Here is a 24,449-nt window from a genome sequence, read left to right as displayed (position 1 = left end):
CACCTCACAATAATCTGCATTGAACTCCATTTGCCACCTCTTAGCCCAATTCTGCAGTTTATCCAAGTCCCCCTGCAACCTGTAACATTCTTCCACACTGACCACTACTTCACCGCCTTTAGTGTCATCTGCAAACTTACTAACCCATCCACCTATGCCTGCGTCTAAGTTATTTATAAAAATAACAAACGGCAGTGGTCCCAAAACAGATCCTTGTGGCACACCACTGGTAACCAGATTCCAGGCTGAATATTTTCCATCAACCACCACTTGCTGCCTTCTTACAAAAAGCCAGTTTCTAATCCACAATGCTAAATCACCCTCCATCCCATGCCTCTGCATTTTCTCCAACAGTCTACCACATGGAACCTTATCAAAGGCTTTACTGAAATCCATGTACAACACGTCAACTGCTGTACCCTCATACACATGCTTGGTCACCTTCTCAAAAAAACTGAGGTTTGTGAGACATGACCTACCCTTGATGAAACTATGTTGCCTATTTGCAATCAAATTATTGCTTGTTAGATGATTATAAATCCTATCTCTTATTATTCTTTCCAAAACTTTTCCTACAACAGACGTAAGGCTCACTGGCCTGAAATTACCTGGGTCATTTCTACTGTTCTTCTTGAACAAGGGCACAACATTTGCAATCTTCCAGTCCTCTGGTACTAAACCTGTAGACAATAACGACTCAAAGATCAAACCTGAAGGCTCCAACACCACCACCCTAGCTTCCCAGAGAATCTTCGGATAAATCCCATCTGGCCTGGGGACTTGTCTACTTTTACTCCTTCTAGAATTGATAACACCTCTTCCTTACTAACCTCAATCCTTTCTAGTCTAATATCTCATATCTCATTCTTTTCCTTTTCCTGGGGAAAACTGATGAGAAATATTCGTTCAGCACCTCTCCGATCTCCACATGGTCCACACACAACTTCCCACTTCTGTCTTTGACTGGCCCTATTCCAACCTAGTCATCCTTTTATTCCTCATATACCTATAGAAAGCTTTAGGGTTCTCCTTTATTCTACCTGCTAAAGACTGCTCCCGTCCCCTCTTTGCTCTTAACTCTTTTTAAATCCTTCCTAGCTCATCTGTTACTCTCCGCCTCATCGGCACCATCTTGTCTCGTCATCACATAAGCCTCCTCCTTTTGTTAACAAGAGATGCAATTTCTGTAGTAAACCACGGTTCCCTTACCTTATCACTTCCTCCCTACCTAACAAGGACACATCTATCAAGGACACGCAACATCTGTTCCTTAAACCTGCTCCACATTTCGATTATCCCCATCCCCTGCATTTTGCTACTCCACTCTATGCATCCTAAGTCTTGCCTAAACTCATTATAATTGCCCTTGCCCTATCGATAACTCTTCCCCTGTGGAATGTACCTATCTCTTTCCATCGTTCAACTAAACATAACCGAATTATGGTTACTTTATCCAAAGTGTTCACCTTGCCACTAAATCAAACACCTGGCCTGGTTCATTACCAAGCACCACATCTGTAGTGTGGCCTCCCCTCTTGTCGACGCTTCGTCATACTGTGTCAGGAAACACTCCTGCACACATTGGACAAAAACTGATCCATCCAACGTACTAAAGTTTTAACATTTCCAGTCAATGTTGGGGAAGTTAAAGTCCCCCACAATGACGACCCTGTTCCTTTCACTCCTACCCAGAATTTGCCAATCCTGTCCTTTACATCCCTGGAACTCTGCGGAGGCCTATGTTTAAAAAAAACTCACAGCAGTGTGACCTCTCCTCTCCTGTTTCTCACCTCCGCCCATACTACCTCAGTAGACGAGCCCTCGTCAAATGTTCTTTCAGCCACCATTAAACTGTCCTTGACTAACGAGGCCACACCTCCTCCTCTTTTACCGCCTTGCCTGTTTTTAATGAAAGATCCAAACCCTGGAACCTGCAACATCCATTCCTGACCATGGCCTATCCATGTCTCCGAAATGGCCACAACATCGAAGTCCCAGGTACCTATCTATGCAGTAAGCTCACCTACCTTATTTCGGATACTTCTGATGTTGAAGTAGATAGTTCATACCAGCTTGCTGTCTGTCAACACATTCCTGTGACCTTAATCCTGTCCATGCCCTCCCTATTCTCATCCTCCTGTGCACTGGAACCACACCTCAGGTTCCTATCCCCCTGCTGAGCTAGTTTAAACCCACCTGAATAGCACCAGCAAATTTCCCACTCAGGATATTAGTACCCCTCTTGTTCAAGTGAAGACCGTCCTGCTTGTAGAGGTCTTAGCAGCCCCAGAATGAGCCCCAATTATCCATGTACCTGAAACCCTCCCTCCTGCAGCCATGTGTTCAGATGATATTTCTCCCTGTTCCTTGCCTTGCTATCATGTGGCATGGGTAACAAACCAGAGAGAACAACTCTGTTTTAGCTCTCCGCTTCCACCCTAGCTCCCAGGAATCCTGCCTTACTTCCCTATCTTTCTTCCCTATTCCTCTTTCTACCCTTAGTAAGTAGTTTCTGCATCCCCCCCAAAATCAGTATCCAAAATGATATACTTGTTTTTCAGGGGAACGACCACAGGGGATCCCTGCAAGGTTCTCAAGGTACTGTCCCAGACCCAACCATCTTCAGTTACTTCATCACTGACCTTCCCTCCATCATGTCAGAAGTGGGGATGTTTGTTGTTGATTGTCGTCTCAGCAAAATTTGTGACTCCACTGAAAATTAAACAGGATTTATCCATTTGCAGCAAGATTTGGAGAAAATGGAGGTTTGGGCAGATAAATGATAAGTAACTTTTGTGCCACACAAGTGTCAGGCAATGACCATTTCCAACAACAGAATGTAACCATCAACCCTTGATATTTAATGGCATTATCACTATCAATAACCTGGGGAGAGCTTACAATTGACCAGAAAATGAACTGTACCATTCACATAAGTACTGTGACTACAAGATCAGGTCAGAGATCATAAATTCTGCAGCATTTAACTTGCCTTCAGTTTTACCAATACATGTCCATCATTTCCAAGGCACACGTCAGGAGTGTGATGGGATACTCTCCACTTACCTGGCTAAGTGCAACTCCAACAACACAAAAGCTTTACAACATCCAAGATGAAGCAGCTGCTTGGTTGGCAAACCAATCAACATCTAACACCTTCAACATTCCCTTTCTTCACCTGTGATGTTCAGTGGCAGTATTATTTGCAAATGTACTGCAGTAACTCTCCAAAGCTCCTTTAATTCTATTTTCCAAACTTGAAACTCTCCTACCGACAAGGACAAAGGGCAGCAGGTTCCAGGTGCAACATCACCTACAAGTTCCCTCCCAAATCACACCATCTGACTTTGAACTATAATATCCTTCCTCCAATATTGCTGGGTCAAAACCCCATGAACAAGTTTGAAAAGAAGGTACTGGTGACTTGTTACTCCACGGCTTCAGCAGTTTGTTCAGTACTGATTTGAAAATATTTAACATTCTTATTAGTCATTAAATATTTACGTTTAAAAATTTCAGTACCATGTATTCTTTAAAAATTCCTAGAACTTTATCAATGTACACAATTATATTTTTACTGCAACTTTTTCATGTTTCTTATTCCCACACAGTCACTATCCCTTTCTGATCAAAATATATTATGCCAAATGGGTCTTCTCTTTGTCAGTTTTCAGCTAGGTGAATAGTTGTTTCTTTTTCCTTCCACTCTCACCTTGCATCTTGTTCATGGTTAGATTCTTTGGTGTGGGGACTATAGAACTAAAGTTCCCTGATTTTGACTCCTACTTGTGGTCCCTTCAGTTGAACGAAGAGTCCACTGATACAAACATCCATCATCTGATCTGATTAGTACTCAACAAGTATTATTGGGCCTCACATAGATTTAGCATTGGTGTCAACTGCTTCAATACAGTTTCGGAAAGCAAAGGTAATGCTTGGCTTCTGAACTATGTTTCCTTAAACCGCTTCCTTCTTTATCCTTCCCCATTGCATATTGTAGCAAACATGAGGTTCTCTTGGACAACTTTGTCAATAAAATTCAGATTGACTGCTAACCCATCATTTTTGCTTCCCCTTGTAGTCTTTATCACCAAGCCAATCTTTCCCCAGAGCAACCCAACCTAAAATCTTAAGGTCTTTTTCCCAATTTTTCAGTCTGCTAGTTCTCCTCAAATGCTCTTCTAGTTCATGTTGTCAGAGATTCAACTCCAGTTCCTGCTAGGTTGTTGGCCACTCAACCTCCTGTACTGGGCTTATGCTAGTTAGCATTGTAGGTTATTTTGAAATTTTGAGCCACCAATTTCCTTTTTTCAAATTACCATATATCCCTGTACTGTATAAGCAATCCCCATCTCGAACCTTTTTCTCAATGAAGCCCTCAAATGTGTTGTCTTTAATTCCTGCCCATCTGTCATTTCATGCAATTTCTATGTTTGAATCTCTGTATCTTCAGTCACCCTAAAGATTGTCCCCCATCTACAAGGCACAATTAAGGATTATGATAGAATGCTCCCTACTTACCCAGATGAGTGCAGCTGCAACAATACTCCAGTTTTAGACATTCCAAGATGAAGTAGCCTGCTTAATTGGCACCACATCTGCAAGTATTTAGTCCCTTCACCACTGATGCTTAGTAGCAGTATATAATGTGCAGAGATTCACCAAGGTCCTTAGAACCTTCCAAACCCATAACCACTACCATCTAGAATGATGAGGGCAGCAGACCCCTCTGAACGCCACCACCTGTAAGCCACCATCATCGTGACTTGGAAATATATTACCGTTCCTTCAATGTCACCAAATGGGCTGCAGAGATTCCAGAAGACCACTCACTGCCATCTTTTCAAAGGCAACTAGGGAGAGACAACAACATCCAAACTCCATGAAAGAATTTTGTTAAAATTGTGTTTCTATCTCTTCTGCAGCACCAAAACATTGCTACAGGTAATAGCCTCTGTAACTGACTGGACGATGATGTATTTTCCCTTCTCCTTTCTGCATCGCTTAACATCATAGAATATGCATACCATCCTCAAAACCACCTCAGCATCTCCGTGGTCAGGCTGTTTTACTGGTATCCAGCCTTTACTGATATTAACTCTGGCACATTAAAGCTTCAGATAATCCAAATAATTGTTTAAGGCCCTTGCCACAAGCTGCAAACCATGATTCCATTTCGCTTCCATTCTGCAGTCTTGGGCTGAAACAGATAATTCAGAATCTACCTATTTAACTCCAATTTGTGTATCTGACCTTGCATTCCATCTATTACGGATACCATTAACATCCCCCATTAACATTGGTCACCTATAGTGAGGAGCTCATTTCTTTCTTCTATCTAAATTGCTGCTACCTTTAGCATATTCCATGTCATTCCTATCTCTCAACATCACCAATTTAAAATGCATAGTCATTTTTAAAAACTGCTCATTCATTGCCCCTCCCTTTCTGTAGCTTCCTCAATCCAACAACTCAGTTCAACTTTTTTCCTTTTGTTTAGGAGTGGGGAAAAATGAGGATTGAGATTTAAGTGAAGTGAATTGCCTCTGGGATCTGTTTAGGATTACAACATTTTCTAAGTTGTTATTGTAAGTGCAATCATCTGTTATGAAGTTGAAGGCATGTACTATACTTTTTAAGAGAGTGAATGCTGCTCTGAACTGAGATATTACAAGCACCTGTGTATGTGACTATATGGCAGTCCCAGAGTGTACGGGAAAATTGAAAATACGTAATATTTGACTGAAATGGATACCTGAGTTTTGATTGCTGTTTTGACAACAATTCGAATTTAACCAATAAGTTTAAATTATGCCCCAGGATTCCAAAACCTAATAGAGTTTGGTTAGATTTTGACAAAACGATAAATTCAATGAAACAATTCGATTTTTGGGTGATATAAAATGTGGGCATCTTGAAAATTGGCCAGAGAATAACTGCCGTGGAGAAAGAAACTTGTGGAAAGCTAATTACCCATCTCACGTCTTGCTTTCAAAGAAATTAGAAAAACACACTCTCTACGAAAAGGTACCTTTTCATATGAAACCTACTTGTAGTAAAAAGAAAGGAGACGATCCAGGCAAATCAGCAGCCAGAAGAGTGAAGACAGAAGAAGACGGCGACTGTGTGGTTTTGAAATTATGTTGATATAACTTTAGTAAATGTCTGATTGGAACGGCATATTGTAATAGAGTTGTGGGCAGGTAGTAAGCAGTTAAGAGAAAGGGGAGAGCTTAGAGTTGTGAATAGTTATTGTTTAATGTTCACTTTTAGAGTTAAAAATTTAAATTCATGTTGTTTTCTTTAAATTGTGGAATTTGGGAGTTCTCGGTCACTCATATTTTAACAGAAGGCAAGGTGAGCTTTTGTGAGTGTTTGGTTTACTTAACAAAGGAGTTCACCTCTGTGTTGTAACACAAATTTATTGACTATATTGAGTTAACAGGGAGAAGTCAAATCTGAATAGAAACTAAGTCTATAAAATAAGCTAGCTAAAGTAAGTAACAGATGAAATTCACTCAAACTGTTGTGAAATGTTGTTGATGCAGAGAAAAGTAGTTGGCATAAGTGTTCTATGTATGTTCTGAAAATAGTTGAATGCCAGTAAGAGATTGGTTGACTCATCATTCCACAGCAGTCAAAAAGTTGATTACTAGATTAAGTAGCAAAAACTGGGGATGCCATACTCTAACAGTTCGGCTCACTAGTCAGACCACAGTTTTGAGTGTTGTTGTAGTTTTAATCGAGAAGGAGAACCATGGAGGTGGTGTGCAGAAGAACCAAGAAGGTTGTTTCAACCTTTCAAAGCATTAGCCTTTTGAGAAAAAATTCAAGATTTTGGAATCCTGAATGGAAGCAACTACTAAAGTATATTGTCAGTGAAATAGAAGTGCAATGGTGTTGAGCAAGTATGAGCATTAAGTTAAATTTGTAACAAAGACAAAGGAGGGCATTGGTTCAAACAAGGAATGGGTAATTTTAAGACTATATCAAAAGTATCCTGACGTCAGTGATCAACAGAGAGGTTCTCTAGATTATTTAGTCAATATAAAACCCTGGATTTAATTTGAATGGTATAGAAATTTTAGGATTGTTTTGTGGAAGGTTAATGGACTTGCTATCTATATTTACATTGTGATCGTATCACTGCATATTTGCTGGTATTGAGAAATCTGAATTTTTTTTAAGAGGATAAAAGTCATCTTTATGCAGCGCCAAATTGCAATGTCAATCAACTTTGTCCATTGTAAACAATTACATTTTTATACTTTAATTTTCAGGGTAAAGCTCATCGTGACCAGCAGCTGATTCTTCTCAGAAAACATTTAGAAAAATACTACAGGAGTCGGGATCGGAAGTGGATTGTTTTGTTTCCTGAAGGAGGTTTCCTGAGAAAGAGGCGAGAAACCAGCCAGTCATTTGCAAAAAAAAACAACTTACCATTTCTAAAACATGTAACTCTACCACGGCAGGGGGCCACTGAAGTTATCCTGCAAACACTTTGTGCACAGCATGAAAATGGAGCTGTTGGCGATGCTAATGGAGCAGGTAGGTTTCAGTCTGATGATGCCAGTAGCCACTGAAAACTTGCTCTTTGGCTGGTGGCTGGATTCATATTATTTGCAGAAATTTCAAAGTAGTGTATCATGATGAAGTTAATAATTTCTTGTTTGGTTAGAAGTCTTGCAAAGATAGCTGTTTGTCATCTGGGAGCCAAAGAGACACTCTTCTTTCAAATTTTGAAGTACATTTCAGCCCTATTGTGTAACTCATGGGAATTTCTTGAGTGGGTTAAATACATGGTACTTCCCTGTACAGTTAAGAGGAAATGTGAGCATTTATCCTCTAATGTTACCATTTTGTATATGGGGTGACCTGAAGTAGGCAGGTAATGCACCTTAAAGGCAATACTGGTAGACAACCCTTTATCCGAAATCCAAACCGCTCCAAAATCCAAAGGGTTTTTTTGTGAAGTTTTTATCTCATTAACAAGATTGTTTGTTTGGCGTGCAAACGGTTAACCCAACTCCACATCCACTGGATGCGTGTCACTTATGCGACGTGGAATGGGGGAGCATGGCCCAGCACTGGCAGGCCTCAATTTTGTCTCCGGGCCTGTTTTACTCCGGTAAGATTTTTTAAAATGTCACCATTGAACTGTAACTTATTCCGAAATTCGAAACATTCCGAATTCCGAAAACCAGCTGGTCCCAAGTGTTTTGGATAAGGGATTGTGTACCTGTACCAAAGAGTGCAAGGTTTCAGACTTCAATCCTCCCATTCCACTGTGATCCTAGATTGATTTATATTGCCTGCAGAGATGTGCAAAGTGACAGGAACAATTGTGCAGGGTGTAGATCAGCAAAAGTGGTTGACTGAGGTATAGACCAGAGTTTTCTGTCATCTGGGCATAAATACAAACCTAAGGCAGACATTGCAATAGAAAACTGAGACTATTTGGCATTTCAAGTTATAATTCGTTTTTTTATTTTAAAACGAACAAACGAGTAATCTATTTTTCCTACTGCCAGCCACAGTTATTAAAAATTGGTTGATGCATTTCTCGAACTCAAGTTTCAGTTCGGGTTAATGGGTGAAATGTAGTTTTCATTTCATCCAGTTGTAAGAATCATTTTTGAAATTGTTACTTTTGTTATCTATTTATTTGTTCTTGTGATAGTGGTAAGACTATATCCATCCTGTTGCCTAGTTTCTTGGGGCCAGTTAATTTAGTTCTGTGAAAGATGCTTGGTCCCTGATAACCTTTCACCTCTTCTTATCAAGTATCCATCTACTTCAGTCTTAAAAATACTCAAGTACAAGCATCTGCTTAAGAATAGCCACTTAACAAATATTAACTTGTAAGCCTGTCAGGCCTACACAACGTTCTAACATGCAAAATGTATGAAATAAGACAAGTCCATTTGTTGTAAATACCAGTGTTGCTAAATCAGCGTTGTCCAAAGTGACAGTCTCCAGACAGGTATTATGCATTGCAAGCCAGCACTATTCAGTTGTCCACAGCTTACCAGAAGCCTTGCAGCCCAACTCATTTGCCTGTAATGACCACTGGAAAAGGGGTTTTTTTTCATTGGCAGAGTCATGTGTGCTTCCATCAGCTTCAAAACCAACGACTGTGCAACATTATGCTTGTACAATTTGCTTTAAATTTTAAGTTGTACCTCTTTTTGCAGGCATGCTGCAATGCCACTCAATGTAGAATTTCAGAGTACAAGCACCTTGTGCAGAAACACCGATCTCCTCAGCAGCAATCATAAAGTGGATCCATTGCTTATATACACTACTGGAGTTATATCTTAAGTTTCTTGTTTCTTTACTTCTGCATCACGCTTTTTTTGTCCCATCCCCTCTACCCTTGCCAAAAATTGCTAATTGTTTCTGTTCTCCATTTGAAGGTGTCTAAATTCATCCATGATGGGAAGTCCTTCTTTAATTAGTGTCATCCTTTTCTCATTTGAGTTGCCTGAAATGTTTTGCTTCCACAAGTATATAGAATATCAATAACTGGAACTTTGCAAATGAGCTGAACTCAATATTGAGTGAAAACAGCTCACATTCATTTCAGGATGTAAAAATGGCACACAGTGTAAACAATGGCATTGTTTAAAAAATGCAGATTGAAGCATACAATTTTTTGCCATTTTCTTGGGAGGATAAATTTAGCTTTTGAAAAAGAGCATTGTTCAAATCTAAAAGACAGAAGCAAATAACAGTGCCGTAGAGGGACATACACGAATAGATAGTTATTATAGCTCATTGAATATTTTGCTATTCATCTCCCAACCGGCAAAGTCCTGTTCAGGCATACTTGCTGTTTACATTACTTCTTGATTCAGATATGTTATTACACATTTCCAGAGCAGGTGGGACTTGAACCCAGAACTCTTACCTCAGAGACCAGGACATTACCACTGTGCCACAAACACCCTCTCTGACTTGTGTATCCCAATTCCCTGGCCACTTCCTCTGGGTGTTTTAAACCATGTCGGCCCAAGTTCAGGAGTACCTTCTCTGAACCAATTTGTTTCTTCCCCCTTGCTCTGCTGCTCTAAGAGGATCTTTGAAATGTTATTTGTATCTTTTCTTGCCAAACATGAGTGCAAGGTTTTGTTGTCTTACACTTCTGTGAAGCACATTTTGCATAATTGAAACAGTTTCTAGATTGTGGATCCCAGACTTTTTTGCCTCATTCTCAAGCCACAGGCTTTATATGATCTCAGCTGAAATTTTTTGGGGATCTTGAAAACATGTTGAGCGGCACAGCTTACTCATTCTCTCAATCTCTCATTCTCCTTTCCCCACCCGCTTTCCCCTGGGGCATTAGGTGACAGAATCTCTACGGTGCAGAAAGAGGCCATTGAGACCATACAATCTCTGAAGAGCATCCCACCCAGACACAGCCACCCAACCCCAGAACCCACATTAACCATCGCTCATCCATCTAACCTGCGCATCTTTCGACTGTGGGAGGGAAGCAGGGCATCCAGCAGAAACTCATGTGGACAGGGGGACAACATGCAAACTGCACACAGTCACCTAAGATTGGAATCAAACTCTGATGCCTGGTACTGAGGTCGTAGTGCTAACTACTGAGCCACCATGCTACCACAAAGTCTGGTGGGTAGGAGTGTGAGGGGCATGGAGTTGGCACGGCTGAGCTGAGGGGCATAGATTAGGATTGAAGAGTGAGCTTCCATGGACCTTTAAGCAATATTGGAAGCTGGTCTGCTGTGATGGAATACAGAGATTGATCTACTTCTGCAGTTTTTCTAGCATAAAATCATTAGACTTGGGAGCAGGCATAGGCTGTTCAACCCATTGAGTCTACTCTGCTATTTGGCTGATTTGATAACCCTCAACTCTGGTTTCCTGCCTTTATTCTAAACCCTTAATTTCTTTGAATATATTAAACGACCCAGCCTCAATAGCTTTCTTTGGTTTTAAAAAAAATTCCACCAATTCATCTCCCTCTGACAAAAGATTGCTTCTCATCTCTGACCTAAATGGGAGAGTCCTTATTCTGAGAATATGCCTCTAGTTATAGACTCTCCGTCAATGGAAAATCACTTTTCCGCATCTATCCTGTCACACCCCTTAAGAATCTTGCATGTTTCAAAAAGGTTGCCTGTCATCTAAATTCCTACAACTACAGGCCCAACCTGTTGTATCACCTTGTAAGAGACTCCTTTCATAGAAGTATCAGCCTAGTGAACCTTTATTGGGAAGCACAGCATTCCAGTTGTGGTTTAACTTGTATAGTTTTAGCAAAACCTCCCTAATTTTATACTCCATTCCAGTTTTAAAATTTCAGCATTGCATTTCTCTTAATATATTTCATTACACTTTCAGAACCAACTCGAAAATAGCCTGGTCTCTGGTTGGATTCACAACATAGTATTCAGGACAATTTCCGAGAACAATATCACTGTTTTCTTCCTCAACTTCCTCTGCCAATCTTGCTATCCCAATTTACGTAATGTTTAATGATGACAGTTTATTTTTATTTCTTTGCCTTTTTATTTCTTAGCTATACTCCAATGGAATCTACAGCTTCCAATCTGAGATCATTTCTTACTATCATTCTACTTCCATCCCATTACCAACAAAGCCACCCTATCACACTTCCCTTTCTTTCTGTCCTTTCAAAAAATCTCAGTCCTGAATATTTAGTTCCTAGCTTTGACCTCCTTGCAACCATTTCTCCAGTCATCTTATTCTGAATGTTACACGTATTCAACTAAAGAGTCATTCATTTTGCCTTTTACAATTTGTCCCCTTTTGACTTGACTTATTGCCATTTTTCTATGTTTGTGTTCTCTATCCCTTCCTGTCCTACTCTGGAATTGTCATCCAAATGGCTGTCCTGTAATGCTGCCATATCTTATGGTACTCCTCGTGAACAGCATCATGGCCTGCAAAATGCACTGCAGACCCAAATGCTGTGCAGAAAGATAAAATTCATAGTTGTTCTAGGTCAGTGTGCATTTTTGTGCACAAAAGTGAAAGGTGGGATTTTCCTAAACCCACAGACTGTCTGTTTGGCCCCATGTATTATTCTAAATTATGTTCACTCCCATTGAGGCCAATATTCTAAGATGCAACGCCCAGAATTACCCATCTTTCTGAAAGTGAGATCTACGTAGGATGTTTGTGTAGCCTTTGCCCCTAGATATAAAGTCCAGTATTCCATCAGCCTTTGAGATTATTTTATTTGCCAGGTGACGTAAATTTAATGATCTATGTACTTTGACCCATGGATCTCTGCCTCCATTGTTTCTACCTTTAAACGATTATAAAGTTTAAAGGCTGACTCTGATTTTTACCTCCTCCTGGATTATTTGCTGATGAGGTGTCAATTCTTACAAACGATATGATTTTTGTTATTAAGGAGGATAATGCTAAATGAATAAAGAGATATCTTGGGTTGGAAAGTAAAATGTAGATGTAATCTAATATTTGTAGAACTATTGGGATGTGGAAAGAATCATTGTTTGGCACTTATATGCAAATACAGACAGACACGTTTGTTATTACAGCTCACTTGCACAAAATTGGGGCCAGAACGAAAATAAGGATACAACAAATTACAGTCTGATGCAAGTTAGCAAGTCGTGTGCTAGATGCAGTTCAATGGTAGAAAAACTGAAGTAGACAACTTTTGGAGGATGGAGATGAGAAATAGTTAAACGAAATACCTTGAAATATTAAGGCTCTTGTTTGATTGCCACTTGTGTGCCTACATCTTTGATAGTACCTGTATTTTTATATTATTATCAAGAAATAGGAAAAGTCTTGAAGTTCTAATAAATGAAATGCTTCAACCAATTTGCACACAATAAGCTTTGTCCATTTGTTCACAGTAAAAACAGCAAAGAATGACTAAAAAAAATTAATAAGGAGAGGAAAAGTAAAGTATGAGAGAAATCTGACCAGAAATATAGCCAGGTAATATGTTCTATAAATATTTTTAAATAAATAAAATCAGTATTGGTCCTGTAAAAGGCACAGCTGGAGAACTAATAATGAAAATTAAGGAAATGGCTGATGAATTGAAGAGGTCTTGCATTGGTCTTCACTATGGAGAGTACAAATAATACCTTTATATGTATCAATAAATCAGGAAATGGAAGGGAAGAAGAAAACACAAGAAATTCATCTTCACTAAGGTCTAGTCTACCTGTAACTCCAGACCAGAGCAATATAGTCAACTCTTAACTGCCCCCTGAAATGGCAAACAAGTTAATTTAGTTTGAAATGATTAGATGTTGGGCAACAAAAACAAATTGCTATTGATACATTGTGTTTTTAATTTTCAACAAATCCATTGATTGGGAATGGTTCCATTAGAATGGAAGCTATTGAGCATAACTCTTTTAGTCAAAAAGAGACCGAGACAGAAAACCGGAAAATATAGGCCTGTTAGCATCTGTCATGGGACAATGTTAGCAACAATTATTAAAAAGGTTGTTGCAGGACACTTGGTAATCAGGTATAATCAACAACATGTTTTATTTTGAAAGACAGATCCTGTTTGAACAATTCTTTGACTTTCTTTGAAGAGGTGACATGTCATAGTCATGCCGTATAGAAACAGGCCTTTGGCCCATCATGTCTGTGTTGACTAGCAAACACCAAACTGCACTAACCCCATTTACCTACATTTGGTCCATAGCTTACTATACCCTTGCATTTTAAATAGTAATCCAGATGCTTCTTAAATGTTGCTGGAATACCTGCCTCCACTACCCCATAAGGCAGCATGTTCCATATATCTATCACCCTCTGAGTGAAAAAAAACTTTCTCGGATCTCCTCTCCATTTGCTCCTCACTTTAAAACTTCTGTCTTCGGATCTTAGATACATCTGCCTTGGGAAGAGATTCTCATGATCTAATCTTATCTATGCCTTTCAATTTTGTGTACCTCAATCAGATCTAAGTCTTGTCAGCTCTAAAGGAAACAAACCTAGCCTATTCAATCTTCTCTTATAATTGGGACTTTTCATCCCAGGCAACATCCAGGGACCAGCTTTCCATGTGGGACCTTGTCAAAGGCCTTACTGAAGTCCAGGTAAATCACATCGACTTTTTTGAAACAGTCAATTAAATTAGTCAGACAGGATCTCCCTGTAACAAATCTGTGCTGACTGTCCTTGATTAATCCCTGTCTTTCCAAGTGTTGATTAATCCTGTCCTTCAGAATATTTTCCAATAATTTCCCTACCACTAATGTTGGAGTAACTGATCTGTCATTACCTGCCCTATCTCTGCTGCTGTTTTTGATCAAAAGAACCACATTGGCTATCGTCCACTCATCTGGCAGTTTGCCAGTGGCCAGTGAAGTATTAGATATATCTGTCATAGCCCCAACAATCTCCACCCTTGCCTTTCACAGTAACCTGGAATATATCTCACTAGAATTTAGGGATTTATATGCCTGTGTGCATGCTAAAACATCTAATACCTCCTCCTTATTAATCTTAACATGTTCCAAAATCTCTCCTTCCAACAAAAATCCTCTGAATAGAGTTGAGAAGTGTTAATTTAATATCTCAACCATATCCACTGGCTCCATGCACAGGTTGCCCTTTGGTTCATAGGTTATCCCACTCTCTTTCAGTGGTTATCCTCTTACTCTTAATATATTTGGGCTATTCCTTGATCCCATTTGCCAAAGATATTTCATGGGCCCTCTTTACCCTCCTAATTTCTTTTTTGAGCAGCCTTCTACCCTTTAAACGTTTGAACAGCCTCTCCTGCTGAATCTGACATACGCTTCCTCCTTTTTCTTTGTAAAACTCTCCATACCTCTTGACATCCAGGGTTCCCTGGACTTGCTGCCCTTGCCCTTCACTCGTAGAGGTACATGTTGGCCCTGAATTAATTCCCACTGTACTACCTGTAAAAGAGTCCCATTTTCCAAATGTAGACTTACCTGCAAGTAGCTGCTGCCAGTTTATCTTTGCCAGCCCCTATCTAATGATCTTGAAATCCACCTGCCCCCAGTTTAGACACTTAACTCCCATGTTATCCTTTTCCATAATGACTTTGAAACTTATAGTGATGGTCATTATCCTCAAAATGCTCACATGCTGGTACTTCAACCACTTGACCAGCGTCATTTGCTAGGATTATGTCTAGCACTGCCCCAACTCTAGTAGGACTATCTGCAGACTGATACAAAAAGATCTCCTGGATGCACTCAAAAAAAACTTCATCCAATCTAGTCCTTTCACACTAAGGCTAACCCAACTAAAGCAAAGTTGAAGTTAAAAATCAAATTAAGAACTGAGCAATTAAACACACAGATGCTATCTAGGCACTGTATTTAACTGCATGATGTAGAAGGTAGTGGACCCTATTCCAGTTCATCGTGACCATTTGTGTTGTAATTGTTGGTTGCTTGACAAACTCTGACTCCGGGTTGATGAGATGGAGTCTGAGTTTTGAACACTGACACACTAGGGAGGGGGACAATTACCTGGACACTGTTTCAAGAGGCAGTCACACTCCTTTGATTAACTACTACAAATTTGGAGTATGTGACTAAGAGCAAGATAGGTAGAGGAGTCCAGGAGGTAGTACTGAAGGAGCCTCAAACCTTGAGTTTGTCTAACAAGTTTGAGATTCTTGATCTCTGTGGATTAGTGTGAGGCTGGAGAATGAGCAAACTGACCATAGCTTCATGGTTCAAGGAGCTGTACAGGAGGGGAGGGATCAAAGAGAAATATTGTTGAAATGGGGGATAATAGGCAGTCAGGGGAATTGACACTGTTCTCTCAGGCTAGGATCACAAGAGTCCAAAGACTCTGTTGCCTCCCTGGTGCCTAGGTTTGGGATATCTCATCTGGGCTACAGAGGAACTTGGAGCAGGAGGAGAAAGAACCAGTTGTCATGGTCCATGAAGTTACCAATGATATAGGTAGAAAGACGAAAAAAAGTTTTGCTGAGGGAATATGAAAGGCTAGGTGCTAAATTTTAAAAATGTACCAAAAAGGTAGTACCAGATTACTAGCTGCACCACAAGCTAACTGGCACAAAGTCAATAAGATTTAAAGAGAGAAATGCCTGGAGAAATGCCTGTCTCAAAGATTGATGTGGGCAAAACTGGTTTGTAGTCATGGGATATTGGCACCAGTTTTTGGGGAAGGAGAGAGTTGTTCCAATGGGATGGGCTCCACCTGAATCATGCTGGGACCAGAGTCTGGTGTTTAGCATAACTATGGCTGTGGATAGTGCTTTAAACTAATGTGAGGTATGGTAGTTTCAGTTGTATGGAAAATTAAGGAAAAATCTAAAATGGAGGCGGGCTCTGCAGAGGGTATTAAAGTTTCTATAATAAGTAATAGGACAGAGAGTAGGACGGGGGCGGGGGGAGGCGGGTGACTCGTGGGGGCAGTCAATACAGGACTGAGGGTGTTGTTATTAAATGCACATAATATAAAAAACAAAGTAAATGAACTTGAGTGCAAATTGAAATTGGCACTTATGTTGTTGAGAGTATCATGAGACGTGGCTTCAGGGAGATCATACCTGGAATTAAATCTCCAAGGGTGTATACCCTATCAAAAGGAGAGGCAGATGAGCAGAGGGGGTGGGGTTGCCTTGTCCTAAGAAATGAAATTAAATGGAAAGCCATAAGAGTCAGAAGGCATAGATTCTGTGTGGGTAGAGTTGAGGAACTCTAAGGCATCAAAGGAAAATTGACCTGATGAGAGTTGTGTACAGGCCTCCTGGCAGTAGTCTGGATATGGGAAGGAAATAGATCAGGAAGTTGAAAAGGAATGAAAGGGAGGCACTATTACAATAATCATGTGGGCTTCAGTGTGCAGATGGACTGGGAAAATCAAGTTGGTAGCAGATTTCAAGAAAAGGAATTTGCGGAAAGTCTCAGATGGTTTTTAGAATGATTTGTGGTAAAGCCCACTAGGAAGCAGGCAGTTCTGGATTTGATGATGCTTAATGAGGGAGATTTGTTTAGGGAGCTTAAGGAGAAGGAACCCTTTGGGGACAGTGTCCACAATAGAATGTGCCCTTTGATTTGAGGTGTTACGGCATTACAATTGAGTAAAGGTAACTACAAAGACATGACAGAGGAGCTGGCCAGATTTGAGAAAGAGGAGCATAGCAGTGAAGATGGTGAAGCAGCAGTGTCAGGAGTTTCTAAGGTGTAATTCATGTGGCACAACAGAAATTCATGCCAAAACAAAAATACTAAGGGGAGGATCAGACAACCATGGCTGGCAAGGGAAGTCAGAGAATATAAAAGCAAAAGAAAAAGCATACAATGCAGTGGGAATGTAGAGAATTGGGAAGCCTTTAAAAACCTGTAGAGGATAACTAAAAAAACGTGAGGGGAGAAGATTAAATATGGGAATAAGCTAACTAGTAATATAAAAGAAGATTAAGAGTTGTTTTCGGTACCTGAAAGGGAAGAGAAAGTCAAGAGTGGATATTAGACTGCTGGAAAATGAGGCTGAAAAAGTAGTAATGGGGAACAAAGAAGTGGTGGAAGAACTGAATAAGCATTTTGCATCAGATTCACCGTGGAAGACACCAGCCACATACCAGAGCTGGAAGAGTCAAAGAGGCAGAAGTGTTTGTGGTGACCATCACTGAGGAGAATATGCTGGGGAAGCTGAAAGGTCTGAAGGTGGATAAGTCACCCAGACCAGGTGGACTACACCCCAAATTTCCAAAGCTGATAGCTGAAGAGATTGTGAAGGCATTGGTTGGAATCTTTCAGGAAACAGTGGAAAATGGCTAACGTAACACACCTGTTTAAGAAGAGAGGAAGGCAAAGACAGGAAATTATAGGCTGGTTAGTCTGGCCTCCGTAGTTGGTCAGATTTTAGAGTCTGCGAATAAAGATGAGATTGCAGAGTACTTAGCCTTGCATGATAAAACAGGGTTGAGTCAGCACAGCTTTGTCAAGGGGAGGTTATGCCTCTTAAATCCGTTAGAATTCTTTGAGGTAATGAGCAGTTAGACAAAAGAAAGCCAGTGGATATGGTGTTTTTGGATTTCCAGAAGGCCTTTGATATGGTGCCACACAGGAAGCTGCTAAATAAGATAAGAGCCATGGTGTTAGGGGCAAGATACATGCATGGATAGAAGATTGGCTGACTGGCAGAAGGCACAGAATTGGGATAAGGGGGTCTTTTTCAAGATGGCAGTCTGTGACTAGTGGAGTTCTGTAAGGGTTCATGTTGAGACCACAAATATTAATGTTATACATTAATAATCTAGACGAAGGAACTAAGGGCATTGTTGCTGAATTTGCAAATGAGACAAAGGTGGAAGGACAGGTAGTGTTGAAGAAGCAGGGTGGCTGCAGAAAGACTTGCTAGGAGAGTGGGCAAAGAAATGGCTTATGTAATACAATGTGGGAAAGTGACATTATGTACTTCGGTAGGAAGAATAGAGGTGTAGACCGTTTTCTAAATGGGAAATGACTTTGGAAATTTGAAATCTGAATGTTAAATGTTTTTTCACAGATTCTGCCAGAATCTGTTGCCAGCATTTTCTGTTTTCATTTCATAATTCCAGTATTTTGCTATTGTGCTTTCAAAATCTCCTTTTGAACCTTAATTGTTTGCACAGAATTATCTGAGAATTGGAAGGGTTAAATAGCAAATTACTTTTGCTTCAATTTCAAATTAATAGCCAATACCCATCTGGAAAGATAATTATTGTCTGCATTTACTTCTCTTTGAAAATCATTCAAATTTAAAGTAAGTTGAATGCCTTTCTGTCTCAGGTCAGAAAAGTTCACTGATGAAAGAACATCTATACTAATGTTTATAATGAGACTGAATTAATATAGTTTTTAAAGCCTCTAATCTCTCCACCTCGCTACCTTTGTGACTTTCTGATGTTTACATGAACAGAACTGATTATGCATTTCAGATTAAACTATTGCTTATTGCAATTAAAATTTATGTAATTAGTTTACTCAAATAATCCTCAAAAAGCTTCACCTGTGGATAATTTACCGAGTGCAGCATTCCAAAATGAAAGCACAATTTCAGCTATTTCTTTTTGTATTTTTCCCCTGGGGATTTGTCAAATATTTTCATTATTCTAAATGTTTCACACAGTTGAAGCTATAAACATTAAAGAATTATTCTCTTGTGGGTGTGGGCATCAATGGAAAGTCCAGCATTTATTGCCCATTCCTAATTTGTTCTTTTGAATAGTTCAGATCAACAGCAATGTGGTTAATTCTTAGGTCATGTGTAAGCTAGATTCAATAAGGATGGCAGCTTTACTTCCCTAAAATGTATTAGTGAACCAGATAAGGTTTTTTTTTACAGTTCTTCTGTGATAGCTTCATGGCCATTATTACTGAGACTAGCTTTCAATTTCAGATTTTATTATTTAAGTTCCACCAATTCCACACTGGGGATTCTAAGAAATGCTATGATAGGATTTCAACTTGTGTCTCCTGAGTATTAACCTGCACTTGCATTTTTCTAGCCCAGTGACATGAACGTATACCATCATTTGGTTAAATAATGAGCATTCTCTGACGATCATTTCAGGTTCTGAATCAGCCAATGAAGGTCTCAACACGAATACCGTATTGTAAACAAATGATCAAAATTAGAAATATTTACATTGACTCCCTTGCTTTTTAAGTCCTGTGATCTGACATCAGTTTTGATTTTCACGTAGTTTATTAGTTACAGTAGGATCGTGATTATATAACTGGATGAATAATCCAGTAATTTGATGTAATGATCAGAAAACATTAATTCAAATCCAATGCTGGCAGTTGGGGAATTTAAATTTGATATGTTAAATGGAAACAAAATTATCATAAAAATGTTAGTACCAGTTATAATAGCCATGAAACTATTGAGCTGTCATTTAAAAAAAAAATCTGGAAATTAATGAGCCGTTAGGAAGGAAATCTGGTGTATATTTTCAATCTTGCCTATGTGTGACTGTGCCTACAGCAATATGGTTGACTCGCAATTATCTCAGGAAGTGGCCTAGCAAGCAACATAGTTGAATTAAATCTGAAAATGGATATAAATCAGAAATTGAAAGGGAGGGAAAAACTCAAGAAAATTACAATTACCAGGGAATTAATACTGAGTAAATTGTTAGAATTACAAGTTAATAAGTCCCTTGGGCAGGACAAACCAGGTTAGGAATACATGAATGGTAGGGCCCAGAGAAGCACGAAGAATTAAAGGGATCTTGATGTGCTTGTCCGCTGTTCCCTTAATGTAACAAGGCAGGTAGATGAAGTGGTTAAGAAGGTATATGGGATTCTTGCCTTTAATAGGTGAGGCATAGAGTTTAAGAACAGTGAAGTTATTCTGTAACTGTATAAAAAGTTTGATTAGGCAATGGCTGGAGTGCTGTGTGTAATTCTGGACTCCACATTGTAGGAGGAATGTGATTACATTGGAGCGGGTGCCAAGGAGATTTACCAGGATGGTGCATGGGCTGGAGAGTTTTAATTATGATAAGTTTAGATTGTGGTTGTTTTCCTTGGAGCAGAGGAGACTGAGAGGAGCCATTGCTGATGTGTATACAATTAAGGGGGACGTAGACATAGTAGACAGGTAGGAGTTTTTTTTTAGTGGGGGGGGGGGGGGTGTATCAGTGACCAGGGGGTCATTGATTTAAGGTAAGGGGCAGGAGGTTTGGAGGGAATGTGGGAAAATTATTTTTCATTCAGAGGGTGATAGAAATCTGGAACTCACTATCTGTAAGCGTGGTAGAGGCCGGAACCCTCCATAACTTTTAAATGTTTAGATGAACATTTGTAATGCCAAAGCAAATAGGGCTTTGGGCCAATAGTTATGAAGGAGTTTAGAATAGTTAGGTGCTTGCTTTTGACTTCATAGACTTGACAGGCTGAAGGTCATTTTTTTGTGCAGTAGGCCTCTGACAGACAAACCAGAGATGGTTCACAGTGATATACGGTCAGAACAAAGTTGCTCTAGGAATCAACATCCTTGACTTCAGTCTCCATGAAGTCTCATGCTGTAAGATTAGACATAGATGAGTAAACCTCCTACTGATTATCTCCTATAACCCTCCCTCAGCTAATGAATCTGTACTCCCCTCTATTGAACACCACCTGGAAGCACTGAGAGTAGCAGGGGCATGGAATGATAGGGCTTCAGTGCCCATTGCCAAGCTTGGCTTGATAGCACCCCTGCTGACTGACGTGCTGAATGCTGAAGGACATATTTGCCAAACTGGGCCTGTAACAGGTAATAAGAAAGCCAGCAAGAAGGAGAAACCTACGAATTCTATTTTGTCTGTGAATCACAACTCCACCCATCCATGACAGTGTTAGTAGGAATGATCTCTCTAGCTAGTCCTCTGACTTTCGCACTCACTGTGTGATAATTCAGTTATACTATATATTGTAACAAATAGGTAGCTATGGGCATAATTCAGCAGATGTTTGAAATGATGCTCTTTTAGTGTTATTATGTATGTTCAACAAATCTTTTATTATTAGCTGAGAGAAATGTTGACAGTCATTTCCTGGATCTTGTCACTTGCACACCAGGAATCTCAACATCAGATGTGGGATAAAGGATGAATTGTTCTTTTTGATCACTTACCACCAAGTTGCTGACCGTTTGCATTGTGTGAGATGCAAAGTACAACAACATAAACTTGAAAGGAATAATTTCCTCTTCAGACCTCATTTAACCAAAAATGTGATGGAAAATGTCTGTTTGCATTCCCACGTCAGTAATTTGAAGAGGGTAGGGCAATGGAGTAGTGGTAATGTAATTGGACTTGTAATCCAGATAATGTTCTGGGAACGCTGGTTGAAATCTCTTAGAAATTGGTGAATTTTGAATTCAGTAAAAAATAATCTGGAAGAATAATCTGAACTAACGGCGACAATGTAACCTGTTGATTTGTCATAAAAATCTATCTTGTTCACTATTGCCTTAAGAGAAGGGCATCCTTATCTGATCTGACCTACATGTAACTCCAGACACGCAGCCATATTGGTTGAGTCTTAACTGCATTCTGGACAATTGGGAATCGACAGGAATGCTCTAGTCAGTGACATCTATGTCCCATGAATTAACTTGAAAAGGTTATTAGAATTGTGTTCATAGAAGTTTCCAATTATATGTGAAAAGCCCTCAGTAGTGGAAATAGATTGTAATATTGAAACCAAGAATTTTCTGAAGAAAAAGTAAGTTTTAGTCATCTAAGTGAGCTTATTTAGTCTTTAACAGAAAACAGTACAACTAGCAAAGTAATTTTTTCACTCCATGTTACTGTCCAAGATCTGAATACACTTCAGAAATTCCCCTGCCTTAGTAGTGTTGCTGCCTGAATTTATATTAAAATAAATTTTAGTACAATAATTGAAGCTCCCACTTTCACTAGTTGAAGGAGACAGTTAGGTATACAGAGGAATCTTGATTATCCGACATTCGATTAACCGAATTTTGGATGATCCGAACAAGATCGCAAGGTCCCAGTGCATGGCTGATTGTTAGCTGGCATTCGATTAACCAAACAAAATTCTCCCCACCTGTGTCCTTTGGATAACTGAGGTTCCTCTATAATCAGCAAGAGTTATCTTGCATGTTTGATCTGGAGTCAATGTCTAGGGGTCCTGGGGTCACTCTCTCTCAGCTTAGTCATGACATGAGCATCACAACTGGGTCTTTCCTGTCTTTGGGGCAGGATACACTCAGAATAGTGATGAAGGCATCTGGGATGTTGATTTAATTGTTTCATTCTGAGAGCATGCCTACATCAGGCCATTGTTTGATTGCTCCCCCAATTTTGACATGAAACCACAGATGCAAGGAGGAATTTGACTGGTAGACTGGGTATGTTTTTGTCACATCTGAATCCATTGCCCCTCAATCCAGTTTTATTGATTTTGTTTTAATAGCAGTTTTATACAACTGATTGGCTTGGTAGGCCATTTCAGTTGATTTTGCTGAGCGTCTGGAGTCACAGGGTCAAATTTGGTAGATTTTCTTTCCTATTGGATAATAGTGAAAGAGGTTTCTTTTAAACAACAGATCATAACTTTGTAGTTGTCTTGTCTTTCTTAATAGCATGTGAGATATAAAGGCATGTGTTTCTGTTCATTTCTATAGCTAGAATTTTCCTGGAACAGATCACTAACCTGTCAACAGAGGCTATATATTGAGCTGCACACTCTACATCAAGCTTGGCTGACCAAGACACACTCCTACTGTCACTGCCTACATAGTCTATTTGTAGGTTGATAACCAGGAAACTTGTTAATGTTACCTGGTCAGGCCAGTATGCAACTCTAGCACATGTTGTCTTTTAACCACCCTCTGGCTTCACAATCCTCTCAGTTGGATCCAAACCCCTCATTTTCTCAGGGCAACTCAGTATAGGCAATAAATGGCAGTTTTGCCAGAAATATCACCTTCCACAAAGTGACTTAATGAGAAAGAGACTTCAGGTGCTGAAAGTACTCAAAGTGTTCATTAAAAAAAACACTGGGGAACTTGTTCCTATTATCTTACTGACAATGCCTACAACCTGGAATGAAGATCGTCTGGTTTTTACACTCCTCAGCCAGTGGATTTGAAGGCAGGAGGCAAGGGCAAAGGACAATTCAGTAGGTGGTCCATATAATATGCGCATAGGGGTAGAATTAGACTATTTGGCCCATGTCTCTGCCCCACCCTTTCATCCCGTTACTAATCAAGAACCTATCTATCACTATCTATCACTATCTTAAATAAGCTCATAACTTGGCTTCCACAGCCTTCTGTGTCGGAGTTCCACAGATTCACCACACTGGAGAGGGTCACCTCTTCACACTGAGGCTGTGCTGTCATTTCCTAGTCTCTCCTACAAGTAGAAACATTTTCTCTATGTCCACTGCATCCAGGTCTGTTAGTGTTCAGTTCATTTCAAAGAGATTCCACCCCTCTTTTTCCCCACCCCCCCAAAATCCCCATCCTTCTAAACTTTGATACAGACCCCCAGTGTCATCAACTGTTCCTCATATAACAAACTCTTCATCCTGGGAACATTCTTGTAAACTTCTTCTGGAGCTCCTCCAACGCAAGCAATCCTTTCATAAGTACAGGTCCCAAAACTGCTCAATATTCTGAATGGAGTCCAACCAGATTCGTATATAGCCTTAACAGGAGATCCATGATCTTGTATTCTAGCTCTCAAATTAATGCTAACATTGCATTTGCCTTCCTAAGTGCCAACTGAACCTGCATGTTAACCTTGACAGAATTCTGAATTAGTGCTGGAAATGTGTTGCTGGAAAAGCACAGCAGGTCAGGCAGCATCCAGGGAACAGGGGAATTGACGTTTCGGGCATAAGCCCTTCTTCAGGAATGAGGGAAGTTTGTCCAGCAGGCTAAGATAAAAGGTAGGGAGGAGGGACTTGGGGGAGGGGTGTCGGAAATGTGATAGG

At 39.9% G+C, this 24,449-nt stretch overlaps 1 protein-coding gene across 10 annotated transcripts in view; it reads left to right on the top strand.

The window, feature by feature from the left end:
* Positions 1-24,449, top strand: part of lpgat1 (lysophosphatidylglycerol acyltransferase 1) — a 130,820-nt gene that overhangs the window by 47,087 nt on the left and 59,284 nt on the right. For all 10 annotated transcript variants that reach the window (XM_043695883.1, XM_043695885.1, XM_043695886.1 and 7 more), the window contains exon 6: positions 7,281-7,548. In XM_043695883.1, the coding sequence (XP_043551818.1) occupies positions 7,281-7,548 (268 nt within the window). The remainder of the gene's footprint in view (positions 1-7,280; positions 7,549-24,449) is intronic.

The sequence above is a fragment of the Chiloscyllium plagiosum genome, chromosome 9 (assembly GCF_004010195.1).
Source record: "Chiloscyllium plagiosum isolate BGI_BamShark_2017 chromosome 9, ASM401019v2, whole genome shotgun sequence".
NCBI lineage: Eukaryota > Metazoa > Chordata > Chondrichthyes > Orectolobiformes > Hemiscylliidae > Chiloscyllium > Chiloscyllium plagiosum.
Note: the sequence above shows the minus strand (reverse complement) of the source record. Positions and strands in the feature narration are given on the sequence as shown.